Source organism: Lampetra planeri, chromosome 47, assembly GCF_965212315.1.
Source record: "Lampetra planeri chromosome 47, kcLamPlan1.2.h2, whole genome shotgun sequence".
Lineage (NCBI taxonomy): Eukaryota > Metazoa > Chordata > Hyperoartia > Petromyzontiformes > Petromyzontidae > Lampetra > Lampetra planeri.
In genome coordinates, this window is record NC_136153.1 from 9,314,998 (window position 1) to 9,332,028 (window position 17,031).

At 45.8% G+C, this 17,031-nt stretch overlaps 1 protein-coding gene across 2 annotated transcripts in view; it reads left to right on the forward strand.

Annotated features, from left to right (window-relative positions):
• Positions 1–2,980: 2,980 nt before the first annotated feature.
• The window catches only part of LOC144733431 (sperm-tail PG-rich repeat-containing protein 2-like), a 40,281-nt gene continuing 26,230 nt past the window's right edge, over positions 2,981–17,031 (forward strand). The window contains exons 1-10 of one of the 2 annotated variants that reach the window (XM_078615341.1): positions 2,981–3,013; positions 4,202–4,423; positions 5,451–5,531; positions 8,212–8,314; positions 9,266–9,372; positions 10,014–10,142; positions 10,518–10,682; positions 12,059–12,165; positions 13,498–13,609; positions 14,878–14,973. In XM_078615341.1, coding sequence (XP_078471467.1) covers positions 5,481–5,531; positions 8,212–8,314; positions 9,266–9,372; positions 10,014–10,142; positions 10,518–10,682; positions 12,059–12,165; positions 13,498–13,609; positions 14,878–14,973 — 870 coding nt within the window. In that variant the 5' untranslated portion in view covers positions 2,981–3,013; positions 4,202–4,423; positions 5,451–5,480. The remainder of the gene's footprint in view (positions 3,014–4,201; positions 4,424–5,450; positions 5,532–8,211; positions 8,315–9,265; positions 9,373–10,013; positions 10,143–10,517; positions 10,683–12,058; positions 12,166–13,497; positions 13,610–14,877; positions 14,974–17,031) is intronic. The other variant, XM_078615342.1, reaches the window with a different exon arrangement.

Below are 17,031 nucleotides of genomic sequence, written 5' to 3' on the forward strand. Positions count from 1 at the left end.
CTTCGTTGTTACCAGTATTATTATGTTCAGCTGCAGGAGGCTCGTGACAACACGCGTATGTGATGGCGGGGCCCACTTCTAACCCGCCCCGACTGGATGTCTGTGACAAAAATAGCTTCATAGCTAATCGGATTTATCACGGATAAATACAGATTCTGATTCTCGTCATGCAGAAGTTTGTCGTGATTTTTCAGTTGCCACCTACTGTCACAATTTCGAGATGTGGCTGTATCGAAGAATGCTGAAAATCCCACGGACAGCCAAAACCAACAATACACAAGTTCTGCAAGATATGGGCACTGACAGGCAACTGCTGAAGACCATCATTAGCAGGAAGTGTTACTACCTAGGCCACATTTCCCGAAACGACCACAAATACCAGCTATTAAAGCAAATCCTGGAAGAAAAAATCGAAGGGAAAAAACGACCAGGACGGCCAAAAACGACATGGCTCAGTAACATCAAAACATGGCTACAATTAACAACAGCAGCACAAACTCTACACGCCGTGCTAGACCGGGACCAATATCATCGTGAAGTCGCACACGCCGTTAGGCAGCACTAAAGAAGAAGTGACAATCATTGTCATCGTCAGCCCTGATCAATCCACCATCACCTACAATCTTGTAATGTAATACAAATCTGCACACTGCCTACACGGGATATGGTTTCACGTCTTCATTGCTCGGTGAACATCCTCGTGGATGCGTCGGCTGCAACTCCATCATCGTTCTTCACCGTTGGCCATCAACCCCTCGACCAACATGGCCTGCTCATGCCACTCTTCAGGCACCACATTGCCTTCCTCTTTAGTCCACAGCCCTTCCTCTTTGTGTGTCTGTGCGTCTCTACGTGCGTCTACGTGTCTTTGCGTCTGTGTCTCTGTGAGTGTATTCGTATCTGTGTATGTCTGTGAGCCGTGTCTGCCTACATATCTGTGTGTCTATCCGTATCTCTGTATCCATGTTTATGTATATATCTGTGTCTCTGCGTGTGTGTGTCCGAGGCTCTTTGCCCAAATGCGCATGCGCGACCGAGGGAGTTGGGAGGGCCGGGGCTGGTGGCTGACGGTGTCAGCTGCCGCCCTGCGCGAGGGCGACCGATGTGGGGAGGGGCGAGGGCGGCAGGTGGGCTGGGGGGTTGAGGCGCGTCCCTCGCCTGGGGCTCACCTGGGGCTCACCGGCGGATCACAGGTGTCATCACCTCTGCGTGCCGCGGCACACCGGTCGAGCGATTGCCACTTATTGTTGACGTTCGCAGTTCGTGATTCCAGCGGCCGCACTGATTAATACTGCGGGTGTAATAATAATGATGACAACTATAAATGTATAACGAATAATAGGTTTTACCCTTTCTGGCAATAAATCCGCAGGTGTTTAGATGTGAAAACACAAAACACACTCATTGCAAGGAATCAAGTCTGCACTAACCACACGTACTTGTGGAAAAACATGCAAACCAACATGCTCTGCTATTGATGTATGCATTGTCTTTGAAACACATTGGCCTGCACCAGAGACAGCCATTTTTACAGCCTTATCTCACCAACGGTGTTAGACCAAAGAACGCCAAAAGACAAACAACACAAAAACAATGCAAGTATAAAATTAAAAGCTCTTGTTGAGCTGTCTTCTTCTTTCGTATGGCTGATGTAGATACAGAGCAACAACTACGAGCTGGAGCGAAGTGCATCGTCGAGATGTCTCCTTCGTATATACGGGTCGTGGCATTGACCTGTTCTTGATGACCACAGTCGCACACTACTGGAGGGTTTTTAGTATTTTCCATTTGTGCATCAGGTATTCACAATCTACCATGGTTTGTGCGGATGCGATTTCAAACTATTAAACTATTTAAATTGTTCCTGGTAAGGCCCACTTAGCTATATACAGTACAGCTTTTTTTCAGAAGCGACCTGGCCAAAAATGATTTCACAACGAAGTGGCTTATCACGTGGACATTTATAGCAGCCACATACTCCAAATGCATGATCATTCTAAATGTGGAGGGAAAAACTGGAGGACCTGGAGAAAAATCCACGCGACCACCGAGAAAGAGAGACACACAAACTCCAAATATACAGCAGCAGGTGTCAGGGTGGGTATCGAACCCACGACCTCCTGTAGACCAGGCGAGGTAGTCAACATCTCATAGCCACCGTGATGGTGATGAGAGAGAGAGACACAAACTCCAAATATACAGCAGCAGGTGTCAGGGTGGGTATCGAACCCACGACCTCCTGTAGACCAGGCGAGGTAGTCAACATGTCATAGCCACCGTGATGGTGATGAGAGAGAGAGAGAGACACACACTCTAAATATACAGCAGCAGGTGTCAGGGTGGGTATCGAACCCACGACCTCCTGTAGGCCAGGCGAAGTGGTCAACATCTCATAGCCACCGTGGCGCCCTTTAGAGTGGACCATAAGCTTCGTGGAATATCAAACCCAGGGGAGTTGAGCAGTTACATAAGTTATATATTTTACTCTTTGGTTCTTTCGGTAAAGTCACGTAGGTAGAAAAATAAAATACAAATAAATCACGACGTTTCGATCGCAACACAAGCGATCGTCCTCATGCGAAACAAAACTACATAGAACTGCTGAACAGCAACCCCTTGTTGTAGCAGCTCTCCCACTATGCTGTCCAGCAGTTATACTGCTGGATTTTTGTTTCGCCTTGTGTTGCGATCGAAACGTCGTGATTTATTTGTATTTTGTTTTATTTTTCTACCTACGTGACTTTACCGAAATAACCAAAGAGTATTGATTCCTGCAGTCACGAAAGCTTCAAATCAAGATTGAAGTTATATATATGTTATATAAGTTATATAACTGCTATACGGGGGATATTTAATACACCGTATTAAGTAACGTGGCAGCTCAACTCGTTATGGGGGCGTGGACGGTGAAGTGGCCCCGCCCAGGGACCGCAGGGGGAGGGGCGCGAGGCAGGGTGAGGGGGGGTAGTTGGCATGGCGACCCCGAGTCACAGCGAGAGGGAAGCAGCGGCAGGTGACGCACGCAGCCCCACACAGACACTCTCCTCTCTACACAGACACACAGACAGACACACAGACACACACACAGACAATCTCTACACACACACATACACTCTCCTCTCTACACAGACACACAGACAGACACACACACAGACAATCTCTACACACACACATACGCTCTCCTCTCTACACAGACACACACACAGACAATCTCTACACACACACAGACATTCTCCTCTTTACATACACAGCGCACACATACAACACTGCACACACACACACATAGCACGCGTTATATACACACAGCATACACAAACAGCACGCTATACACACACACACACAGCGCACACATAAAACACTGCACACACACACATAGCACGCGTTATAAACTCGGGACCAGGGCCCGATTCAGGCCTAAGCAGCGGTGAGGAGACAATGTTAACTCCCTTGCCAGGTCTACAGGAGGTCGTGGGTTCGATCCCGACCCTGACGCCTGCTGCTGCTGTGTATTTAGAGTTTGCGTGTCTCTCTCTCCGTGGTCGAGTGGATTTTTCTCCGGGTCCTCCGGGTTTTCCCACCACGTTTAGAATCAGGCATTTAGAGTATTTGGCTGCTGGCTTACATGATAAGCCACTTCGTTGAGCTATCATTTGTTACCAGGTCGCTTCTGAAAAAGAGCTGTATAGCTCAGTGGGCCTTACCTGGTAAAATAAAAATATACTTTCGTTTTAAAGTTCCTGTTCACCATTGTGCATCTGTACACGTGTAGAGTTCGTACAGGTACACGGTTAGGATTGAGTGATGTGGGGGGATCACGAAGGGGGGCAAGGGAACACGTCCATAGATATTATTAGAGAGGGTTGCTGTCAAGGAAGGCGATACATAGAGGGGATAGGGGATTGGGGGAAACCCCCAGACAGAAACAACATTAATTCCCCAGGTGGCGTTTCAGATGCGCTTCTGCGGCCGTCTGGAACGCTCTTCCATCTGATATGAAGCAACCACTGGAAGCTATGCACTTTTAAATCATCCAGATTGGAAACTCATTGGTATAGAACTTTTTTGTGTTTAGTTTGTTGTCCTTCCACTCCCCCCACCCTCGCACCTCAGATTAGTATGGTTGGCTACGTACGGTGCGAAAAAAGTTCAACATACATACGAGAGGGCGCGACGTAAATCAAAGCGATTTACGATGGGGTAGGTGGAGGCGAGTGGTGAGAGGCGACGGATAACGAGGAAGGACGGGCGATGCTGTCAGCGACGTGAGTGTGGGGTGGAGGCTGACGGCTGCATGAAAAACGAAGCGACGACGTCTATCTGCGAAACGACGTCAACGAGGGAGACGTAAATCGGATGAGAGAAGAGGAGAGAGGGTACAGAAGGGGGTGGGATACAAAGCGAAGCGGCTCCAGGGAAGACAAAGGTTAGTCGCTACCAACAGTGCCCTGCGCAGTGCCCGTGTGGGTGCTATTTGAAACAATAACGTTGCCTTCCCGGCTGGGCGACTCGCGTGTACTCATGGGTATAACGTCGTGCAGGCCAACGACTGATCAACTCCATATACAGCAGTGTGGTATACAGTAGGGTGGGTAGAATAATACATAGTGTAATATTACAATGTATAGTCTAAGGTGGTGTATAGTAATGCAGTATATAATTTTATGTTGGGTTTGTCTATGGCAGTGTATAGTACGGGGTAGATCCGTGTGATGTAAGGAGAAAGTTTAGCTGGAGGCATTTTATATTTTTGCGACGTAGAATTGTAATGTATGACTTACTGTTAGTAGCTCAGCTTATTGGAGAGTATATTTAGTATATTGACGATATTGATGTAGTTTATATTTTAGTTTTTTTTTTTACGTGGTGATTTGGCTGCTGCAATCTCCTTACTATTAAAATTCCTTCCCTTTATTACTGCTAACCCTACTTCCTCCCTTTGTTGCTGCTAATCCTACATAATGCACGGGCATAATATGACTTTGAGACCCGCCCACCTCCTACGCATTTCACAAGTAGTGACTAATCCCATATTTGCATTTTCCATAAATATGCTAAATTCCTGTTGATATGCGAATTCCTTTGTCAAGGCTCCCTCCTCTAACCCAGCTTAAATATACGCTGCCAAGCTTGGTGGTGTTCATTCAGACGCTGTCTTTCCGACAGACCTGTTCTTCACCTGAGGACGGCTGCTTGCGTTGTGGCCGAAACGTCGTGAGAATTGTATTTTATTGTTTTATTTTTATTATTTTATTATTTCCCTTCTACGTGACTTTACCGAAAGAACCAAGAAGATGAATCCCTGCAGTCACGAAAGCTTTACATCGCAATTTTTTATTTAATACATATTTTTTTCAAGTTGCGCATTTTGATGTGACGTCACATTTCTCAAACCCCCCCTCCCCCCCTCGTCACACATCGTCACAGATGTCTAACCCCCCTTCCCCCCCTAGGTGCGTGACGTCATTTATGGACGGCCCCTTATGAAAACACGTGCTAAGGGGGAACAGACTGTACGCGTACAACAATATAGCGTGAGTGTTGAGGTGCACACACTTGCAGCCCTTAGTCGAGCCATTGCCTTCCCAATGCCGTGCAGCTCATGGGTGTTATTTGACCATACTTCACCTCGCTGGCCATCACGTCATTGTTGATGTCTGTATAATACACTAGCGGGAAGTACCCGGCATTGCCCGGGTCTTAAAAACATTTCAAAACTACTATTAAAAATCTAACAGCAGTGCGTACTGACTGTGGTGGCACCTGCTATGATTACAGCAGTGCATACTGTGGTGGTACCTGCTATGATTACAGCAGTGCATACTGTGGTGGTACCTGCGTCACTGCAGCAGTGCATACTGTGGTGGTACCTGCTATGATTACAGCAGTGCATACCGACTGTGGTGGTACCTGCTATCACTACAGTAGTACATGCTGACTCTATAGCAGTATTTATCGACTGTATAGCACGAAGTACTCACCTGACAAAGTGGCGTGGTGAGGCCTAGTCTCGTGCAGAGCCTCCGGCCTCGCCTAGATTGTCCAGCCGGCCGAGGTGGCACCTTGGCAGGCTGGGCTGCTATCCCTGACCCGCCCCCCCTCAGCCACGATTTCCCTGGCCGCTGTGCAGTAATATCTATGGCCTATAGTGGTAGCATCTAGCGACTATATAGTAGTAATAACTGCACGCATCGGTTGGGGGGGGGGGGCATCACACAGTGAAGAATTAACGTCAGTGTTTAGTGTATTTTTATAGCATTTTTTACGCGAAAGAAAATGTCTCCCACCGAGGGCGTGCGACTTGGCATGGGCCGTCCACCCCACCAAAGGCGCGTGAGTTGTTATGGTCGTGCACGCTTCACAAATAAATAAATAAAAGGGAAGCGCACAAAAATCGCACAAAATCGCTAATTAAACAAATTTAAAGTTGACGGATGTGAAAAAGGAATAGCGCTTGCTTACGACGGGGCTTACGGCGTGGTACCTGGCTATTTTTATTTACGTCAACCCCACCGTTGGAGAGCCAAGCACATGACCACACACAAACCCACACACAAACCCCGACACAAACCTACACGCAAATTTTGACTTATATATATAGAAAATAGCGTGCACCACTCCATGTGCACTGCAGAGTGCGTGACCATACATGTATACTATAGAGCAGTGGTTCTCAACCTGAGACCTTTTTGCCAGTATCAAAGTCTGGTCTGACACTGGTGTGACTAGGCCCTAAAGAAGGCTGTCTCTAGTGTAGGCCAATCAGTTTCAAAGACAATGCATATGTAGTCCCATTGTTAGGCTGTATGTATATTCACCATTGACCCTTACCTGCAGTAGCAGACATATGTCAACAGGGGGTGGTAGACAGGCTAGGTGGGATGAGTCGGGCCCTTGGGCCACCAGGGACCCCAGACCCCAAGAGGGGGGCTGGGGGGATGCCGTCATGTTCCAGGGCTCCCCAGAGAGTTCCAGAAGGAAGGTGTGGCTAGGGGCGGAGAGATTCTGGAGTGAGTATAAAAGCCGGACCCCTGAACGGGTCCGGCAGTCCTCGTCCACCTGAAGACCCGAAGAGCCCAGTGGGCAGAACCCGAACCCCTGGCTAGGGTCGGGTTCAGAACATAACCAGTGTAGGGTTACCGCTATAACCAGAGTGAGGGCACGTTAGTCCAGAGGGGCTACTTCCTTAGGGTGTAAGGGGCCGTTACCCCTTTGTGTTATGTACCTGTAGTTACAATAAACGTGTTGCCTCTAAAGAACCGTCTCTCCTCGTATTGGACCCACTACACATGTATTATGATCAGAGCATGTTTGTTTGTGTGTTCACCGCAAGTACGTGTGGTTAATGCAGACATGATTCCTTGCAAAGGTTTATATATTTTTTTAACATTTTTAACACCTGTTTTATTGCCAGAAAGTGTAAAACCTATTCTTATTTTATCATGGTTCTCAACCTGTTTCGGCTACTAATGTGTTACCCCTCTTTTCGATTTAAAGCTTTCGTGACTGCAGGGATTCATCTTCTTGGTTCTTTCGGCAAAGTCACGTAGAAGGGAAGTAATAAAATAATAAAAATAAAACATAATAAAATACTTCTTACGACGTTTCGGCCACTTCCCTTCTACGTGACTTTACCAAAAGAACCAATAAGATGTTACCCCTCTTGTTAAATATTGTTTGAACCGAGTAACCCCCCTTGCCTGACCCAACGTGGTTCTGAGAAATAAATATATGAATAATGAACATCAATATTTTAACCAATTGTCCATTTTGTGAGGTATCCTAACTAGCTGCTAGTAACTGCAAGGTAATAAACAAAAAATACACGCTTGCTGGTTACTTGAATAGAGGGTTATTTTTGCTGGTTACTCTTAGAAACTGAATTGTTTACGATCACTGAGTTCAGAAAGGTATTCTATATCGTTCTAGGTTATCATGTAGTTATTTTATATCGAAAGATTCGTACATGATTATTCACCAAGGACTCATGATATTAATTTCACGCATGTACAAATCACCTCACCTACCCCCTGGGACATTGCTACGTACCTCCAGGGGTCCGCGTTACCCCCGGTTGAGAACCACCGTTTTAGTGCGTATGACGAATAAACGAAAGTCTCCATAGATGTACATTCCACTACATCTATAACAACCTCCTTGCTCTCTCCTAGGTCGACTCAGCCACACAACAAACCCTCTCTTTGTGGGTTTCAGATGCACGGACGGGCGCCGCGCGTGACGTCACTCCCCGCGGGGGGCACGGCCCCCACCCTCGGGCCCGGCAGCTATGACATCACAAAGGGGTGCCCTTCACGTGGTGAGGATGTGTGGGGGGGGTGGCGACGTTCGTCAAGTTGCTGTTCCTACGATCGATCGGCGGTGTCTGCTTCGTGTTTTCTTTTCAAGCCCCCGAAATCGTGGCTCTGAGTTGCCTCATAGCAGGCAGCTGTGTCCGTTGGTTGATGTCGTCCAGACATGACTATTTTGGCGGTTGTTGTGAAGTGTGTTTTGTAGAAGTGATTGAAATACACAACTTGAAACGTTAAGCTATAAATTAAATAAAAACATGTTTAATTGTAGTTTAATAGAATGTGTGGTGGCCGATCTAGTTGGCCGTTATAGTTGTTGATTTGTCCTCGAATCAAGAGTCCCAGTTCTGTAGTTGTGAGTGATTAGAGTGATTGTTGTTTTGTCTGTGGGGCAATGTGGTTGTGCCCACGTTTCTCGTTTTCTGTCTCACAGGGGAAGAGAGAAAGGAAAATTGGGGCAATTCAGAGAATGGCTGAACCTCGCTAAGGCTCTTATCTATAGAAATTGATTCTAAGCGTAGCCACGGTTAACGAGGTGACCTGACACGCATCATTTAAATTGGACCCAAGGTGAAAAGCAGAGTCTGTTTTACAGCGACTGTGCTACGAACCTTGCAACCCGAGTTCGATTCCCGCCCGCGGCCACCAATGCCCGTGATTATTATCTGAACCGGTCCTGGTCCTCTCCTAGGTTTAATCAGCCACAAATGAGTATCCTGGGCAGTGTGCAAACATCACCGCTAGGGAGACAAAGGTGGCCGGGCGTGGTGCTTGCCGCCCACCTCCTCGTGTGCCCTTCCGACCTTCATAGGTGCTCGCTAACAGTACTTGCCCCAATAGTTTGTGAAGGCTATATGGGGGATCTTTGTATTTGTTTGTTGTAGAGGGTGTATTTGTTGTTGTAAAGGTGTGGTTATTGTTGAAGAAGGTGTAGCCGTTTTTTGTTGTTTTCTTATCAGATCCGGGATTTGCTCCATTCCTGTCTCTGACATCACGTGACCCCTTGACCCCACGTGATCTGCTCTCCCGACCTGGGCCTGGACACTACGACCTCCACTGTGCTCAGGTCGTGCGGTTAAGGTTTTAAGGTTTAATCCAACAATTCATGGGTAGAGACGAATGTTATACTGTACTTGGAATTAAACTGCCATGTGTGATATGTTGCAGTATGGTTTGTTTGATGCTCAGATAGAGCCAGTGCCGTTTGTGTTGGGTAGTACAATGCCACATTGGTAGTTTTTAAGTTATCTCCGACATTGACTCCCTATGTGTTTGTCATCACGCGGTAATTAAGTAAAAGTTAGCAGAGTTCCAGACTGTTAACACATGACAATGGGTTCTTTTTTAGATTAAATAAAGTTACGAATTCATGACTTGCACGGGACTCAGGTCACAAACATGCTCACGAGCACAAAAGTGGTTGTGGAAATGCAGCACCATAGAGGATGCATGGACTGCCATAGTACCAATGTACCTACCCAGGTACCATAGATTCAATCATTGAGGACACTATCATTAGGTCACTAATAAGGCTGTTTCAAAAAATGTCAGCGTGATATGATCATTGTCATGGTGTCTTTAGTTTTTACATTTACATTGCCACACATTGTCTGGACAGGGCAGGTCATGAATCCGCAGATGGTAAATATTAATAGGTGAATCGATCAGGGCATTCATGAGTTCAATGGATCATGTGTGTGTGTGCAGAAGTGGCAGGGTCGGGGAGACGGAGCCTTCGGGAGCCATTCAGAGCGCTTTATTCATCAAGTCAGCGATGGACCTGGGCCAGGACAATATGAGGTCACGACCCAAGATCCTGATCACGTGACCAAGCCGGTGAGGAGGAGGGAGACGTGGGGAGGAGGAGGAAAACACACGGGGGAGAAAGATGGAGACATAAGCAGGACAGAAACATTGGGTGGAGGGAAACAAAGAGGAGGACAGAAATACAGGGATAAGGGAGACATGGAGTGGAGGACATGACACAGGAGGAAGAGGAGTGGGAGAAGGATAGAAGCACAGACATGGTGCGGTGGAGGGGGGTGAGGGGGGAGGAGACACAGGGAGGAGGCACGAAGACATGGGGGACTGGAAGGGGAGGGAGGCATTGTTCATGTTGTGTGATCGGTGATGTACGTATGTGTGGTGAACTTCTTTCGCACAGTACGTAGCCAACCATGCTAATTGGAGGCGATGTCGTTATGGTTGTAGGTGGTGGGTGCAGCCCCCCATCCCCCCCGCCCCCCTGCCCCTCCCTCCATTCCCTGCCCCTTTCAGAGTCACGGCTACCGGGAGTCAAACACTGGCAGGGGACTCAAAGCGATTGCGGCACCAGAGACCGATAGCAGTCTGGGACCGGCCTTCTACTGCCCTCAAGTAAACAGCAACAACAAAAACAATGACAAGTATCTCTCAAAAGCCAAACTTCACGTCCAGCTATTCTGATATTACTTTGGTCCCTTTCCTCTTACCCACTCATCATTGCTAATGATATTATTAGCTTCTGTATTTACCTTTTCCTGTTTCTTCAGAAAAATTTAACAAAATATAAAATAAAATCCGAGGCTCCCACAAAGCCATGCAGGAGGGCTTGTGGCACAGTTTGGTGCCAGCTATATTCGCGTGCGGTCGTGTCACTGCTGTTCTATTCCACGAGTACAATGTCTTTAAAAACAACGGCACTATGCCTCTCTAAATTAAATTAATGCTGAGCCGCTTGCCCGTTCCGAGACTCAGCGATGAAGGGAACACCCACCCAGCAACTTGCAGACGTCTTGGGATGGGAAAAATGTAAGAATCCATTGATTCTCCTCTTCTCGATTCTCCAATCACTGCTCCATTCATTGTTTCATCACCCACCCCTTTGGTGACAAAAATGTAAGAATCCATTGAATTTCCTCTTCTCGATTCTCCAATCACTGCTCCATTCATTGTTTCATCAACCACCCCTTTGGTAACAGACAATATCCAATTCATCACTCTCAACACCATTTTACCTGCCACTTTTAGCACCCATCATCTCTCATAATTCCGTTTCTCCCTACCAACCCAACTCCTTCCAGGTCCCCACACCTCCTTCGTATGTATGGATGTTAAACTTCTTTCGCACCGTATGTAGCCAACAGTGTTAATTTTCCCCGTGGTCGGGTTTATTTTTTTCCGGGTCCCCTGTTTTTTTCTGTCCACAATTAGAATGAACATGTATTTAAATATATTTCCACGTGATAAACAACTTCGTTGAGCTAGCATTTGTGGCCAGGTTGCTTCTGATAAAGAGCTACGTAGCTCAGTGGGCCTTACCTCGTGAAAAAAAAAATAGTTTAACAGTTTCTGGAAAACTTTTCAACCAACTTACTGTCAATAGGAGTACATTCCTGCCGCTGCCCTTGTGCCCCGGAATTCCTTCTTCCCACGAATGTTAAACTGTTGTTGTTGCTGCTGCTCCATAATATAGTTTTTTGGGTTAGAGTATGTAGCTGTCTGCCTGATGATGCTGGTTGTAATTACTGCTGAAACGTCATACTTGAATTGTAAATGTTGTGGGTTTAATCTCCAACACCACCGGTGTGGTGAATTAGTAACGAACTGGCATGTTCTTTTAAGTGAAAAACCTTACTAATTGGCTGTGTCGGGTGCTGGTGGGCTTAACGGTACATTTATATTTACACGATCTAACCCAAAAACCTATATTATGTATAATATTGGTCGCGACAGCCTACGTGTTGCCGCTGATGCTGTTTTTGTTATTGCAGGTAGTGGAGGCCATTCGTGGTTGTGCCCCATTTGCCCGGTCTTGTTCGGCACGATTCTCTTTCAAGGCAAGGGAAGGGCCTGGGCCTGGACAATATGAGCCCCACAGGTGCCACCAAACTTACAGTCATTCAGAACGAACCGGTCAAACCAGCAATCACAATGGCAAAAAACACACCATAAAAAAACACAAAAAATATACGCATTCGACTTACAAACTCGAACATTCGATTTACAAACTTTCAGAGATACAAACAAACCTGTCCGTATGGTCCAGTTGCCTGTTCGGACTGAGAGTCATAAGTTGAACCACCGTGCAATAGATGGCGGTGGTGGAATCTACATCTGCAGAATGCACATAACCAGTGGCATCTACATCTACAGGAGATTATACAACTTTTACAGCAATTCCCTGTGTTTAGTATACATGCTGTACAACATATTTGGAATCGACAAGAGTAAAGTTGGACTTACGAACATATCGACTTACGACCAGACCTCTGGAACTGAACTCGTTCGTAAGTAGAGGAGTCCTATATTCACAACTTACAAAAACAATTACAACAACGAAACAACCACAACAATTAACACCACAGCTAAATAACGTAAACATAAATGTATGTTGAACTTTTTTCGCACCGTACGTAGCCAACTGTGATAATCAGAAGTGTGGGAAATAAATATGACCTTATGACTTGCAATAGGTATCTATTTGGTGTTTGAACCTCTTTGCACCTCCTGTTTGATTTCCGGAAGGGGTAAAGCCGATTAAATTTTTTCAGCATTTGCTACTAGTAAAAAGGGTACCATATATCGTATAAATTAGAAATGCATGTAAAGTAAAACCCCAGCTAGCTGGACGTGGCATACCAGAAATCTGCATTGAGCTGCACTGGGATTGGTTAATCAAAAATATTCACCGCTGAATCTCGGAACTCGAACGCGGTTAGGGTTAATTTGATTTAGAGAGGCATCACGCCGTTGTTTTAAAAGACGTTGTAGTCACCGCAGAGAACCGTAGCGACACGACCGCCACACTCTATGATAGCTGGCACCAAACTGTGCTACACACCCTCCTGCATGGCCTTGTGGGAGCCTGGGTACCAATGAAGTTATTTCATTTCAGTGTACGTACACGTACGTACACGTACGTCATCTGAATTGGAAAGGGTTAAGCTGCCTGATGTGATTCTGGCTGCCACCTGATGATGCTGGTTGTACTTATTGGTGAAACGTCATATTCGGATAGTAAATATTGTGGGTTTACTCTCCAACACCCCGGCGTGCTGAACTAGTAACGAACTGGCATGTCTTTGTTTAAGTGACAAATCTTACTAATTGGTTGTGTCGGGTGCTGGCGGGTTTAACGACACATTTATATTTACGCGATCTAACCCCAAAAATAAACCTGTTATGCCTTACGTGACTCCGCTGGTCCCAGGGTGCAGGTGCCAAGGCCTCTGAACGTGAATGTCATAAATCAGGTGGGCGAAGGGAGACGAGTTCTCTTTGTGAATCAGCAGCAGCAGAAGAGTCTGCAGCAAGTCATGCAGGTAAGGAACTCTATTTGGGTTCATGTTGGCCAGGTGGCGCTTTCCTCTGTACTGTGATTGTGTCTCTTTTTTGTTTCACTTATATGGTTTTCTAATGTATTTTGTCTCATGTTTCTGTCTCAGTTATACTTTTTTTGTATGTTTTTAGGTCTTGTGTGTAATATCATGAGTTATGTCCCTTGCTGTACTGTCTTTATTGTTCTGTTTTGTTTGTGTTTCTAGGTCTTAATGGTTTTATTACCTTGTTTCTCACTGATTCTGTATCATTTGTACCATCTCTTGCTTCCACTATGAATCATATTTGCTGTAAAATACTACGTGTTAAGTGTTCACAACGAATGCGAGTTTATCTTTATTTGCACCCTCCCACCTCCGATTAGCACGGTTGGCTACGTATGGTGCGAAAGAAGTTCAACATACATATATTTGTACTATAAGACTGATTCATAATGTTCGACTCTTTGTTTACTTAATGTGCATGGGCCTGAGTACAGGAAAAGCAAATTAAACCTATGTAGCGGGCTGCCTGCTCAACCACTGGACCCTAATAACCAAGCATTTATTTTTTGGTTTGGACGTGAAGTTCGGGTGAGAACTCATTTCTTGAGAAGTGCTTTTTGTGTTTAGTTTGTTGTCCTTCCCCCGCACCTCCGATTAGCGCGGATGGCTACGTACGGTGCGAAAGAACTTCGACATATGTACACAGAAACCTCCCACACGCAGAAACTCATTTTAAAACGTTATTTTTAATTAAAAAGTTAACAAAAATGTAACCTCACCAATAATATAACCTAACGCTGTGCTATTAATGCATGTGCTCGCCAGAGGACATGATGTTACCATACATCAGTGGTTCTTTACAAATGTTCAGAGGGGGGCCACTTTCGTCTATAAGACATCATCAGTGTGAGGGCCGCCACACATTTTAAGCCATTGGGGGTTTGACAGCACGATGATGGTGGGGGGTGTTCTCACCATTTGTGTATTGTTGAGTGTCCGCACGTCAGGAGCCGCACTTAAGGCCACCAGGGGCCGCTAGTGGCCCGCGGGGCCTTGCAATGAAGAACGCCGATTTGATGAGGGGAATTTGATCTCGTGTGGGAGAGAGGTAGGGATATCTTGAGCGAGTTTTGCACAGGTGGCTGGCTACCAGCTTTGAGTAAGTCGTTCAGCACACGGGCCCCAAGGTTGTGCGTATGACGGACAGGCCTTAATCGTGACCGCTGCGCTTCGGTTAATCGTGGATGTTGTTTTGTGCGCTTACGCAGCGGCATTCCCCAGGACCCGGAAGCTATGACATATGCGAGGATTTCTATCGGAGCAGATCTAGTGGTGGGACGGCATCTTTCCTCTCTCACACCAAGGTGAGGACAGAAAAAAAAAATATTCGTGACCAAACAACGACTTTGTAAAAATACCTTCAACGGGTAACACTTGCGCAGTTAAAACTACAACCACACCGGGTGAAGTAAGACGATGGAAAACGTACGGTTTCTGTTGAGTTGTGTTGTTGAGCTGTGCTTTGGTGTTTCTTTCGGTAGTTGTAGTCGTGCAGCGCTTGGCGGTGGTGGTTGTTCAAGTTGTGGTTGTGGTTCTAATGGTTGTGCTGGAATACCTCGATATGTGAAGTTTAAGTATAATGAACTTTGGATTTATTACCGTTATTTTAATGGGAAAAAAGGTAAAATAATAAATAACTTTCATCAATAAATATTCAATTTGTCAGTCTCTAGTGGAATATAAATGAGAATAAAAGTACGTTTTTTTTACTAAGTTTATTTTATCAATGTCTGTTTTTTATTTGATACCATACAGTATAAAAAACATGTTATTTTCAATCTAAATTGTCTTTGTTTTCAATATGAATGGTAAGTTCTAAAATGTTTATTCGTGTAGTTTTAAATATAAATGTATGAAGGCTGGGAACACATCATCATCCTACTAATGTTATACATTACTCAATATATGTATATGAATTTCGATTTAAAGCTTTCGTGACTGCAGGGATTCATCTTCTTGGTTCTTTCGGTAAAGTCACGTAGAAGGGAAGTAATAAAATAATAAAAATAAAACATAATAAAACAATTCTCACGACGTTTCGGCCACAACGCAAGCAGCCGTCCTCAGGCGAAGAATGAGACATTATCAAGCTAGGAGCTTATATAGGTGTAGCGAGGAGGAGCGCCTTAACAAATGAATGTGCATATGAAGAGGAATTTAGCATACCAATGGGCAATGCGTAGGAGGTGGGCGGAGGGGTTTCAAAGTCCCATTATGCCCATGCATTATGCAGGATCAACAGCACCACGGGGGGGCGCAAGGAACAGCGTTAATAAAGGAAAGGAATGTTAATGATATGTAGCTGCATCTACGTGGTTGTTTGGTAAATGCAGCTACATATCATTAACATTCCTTTCCTTTATTAACGCTGTTCCTTGCGCCCCCCCGTGGTGCTGTTGATCCTGCATAATGCATGGGCATAATGGGACTTTGAAACCCCTCCGCCCACCTCCTACGCATTGCCCATTGGTATGCTAAATTCCTCTTCATATGCACATTCTTTTGTTAAGGCGCTTCTCCTCGCTACACCTATATAAGCTCCTAGCTTGATAATGTCTCATTCTTCGCCTGAGGACGGCTGCTTGCGTTGTGGCCGAAACGTCGTGAGAATTGTTTTATTATGTTTTATTTGTATTATTTTATTACTTCCCGTCTACGTGACTTTACCGAAAGAACCAAGAATATGTATATGAAGTTTCAAAATACGAATGAAGCTCCAGGAACGCATTTACTTCATATATCGAGGTATTACTGTCATTGTTGTGGTTGTGGCTTTTGTTGTAATTGATGTCTGTGTAATGACAGGGTGCCACCTATTGGCCAGGAGGGGTAATCAAGGGTATAGGCGTGTTATATAATGACCAACTAGAAGGGGGCGTATCTGGGTTAAAGATAAAAGGAAGGGTCAGTCAGGAAGCTCTGGGAACCTCCAAGGTTCTAGAAGGGGGCGTGGCCGGAGGCGGGGCCTGGCCACGCCGGTAAGTGTATAGGGGGGACGGAACCGAAGGTTCGGGGCTGTTGCGGGGTCCCGGGTCGTGGCTGCGTCGCTGCTCGCCGTCATCTCTCTTCGTCGTCCGGTCGCATGGCCGATCTTCTGCACGGCTCCCATCGTCGTCATTGCTACATCGTCAGCCAGCTATGTAGTTAGACGCCGACGATGGGGCTGTGTAGAAAGGTCGGCTGTGTGTAGCTATGTAGATACGTTTCTATATATTGCCCAGTGTTGGTGCTCAAGTGTGAGAAATAAATAAGAAGCCCTTTACACGTTGTGTCTAGGAAGTCGCTCCTTATATATGTATGTACAGTATGTTGAACTTTTTTCGCACCGTACGTAGAAAACCGTGCTAATCGGAGGTGCGGGG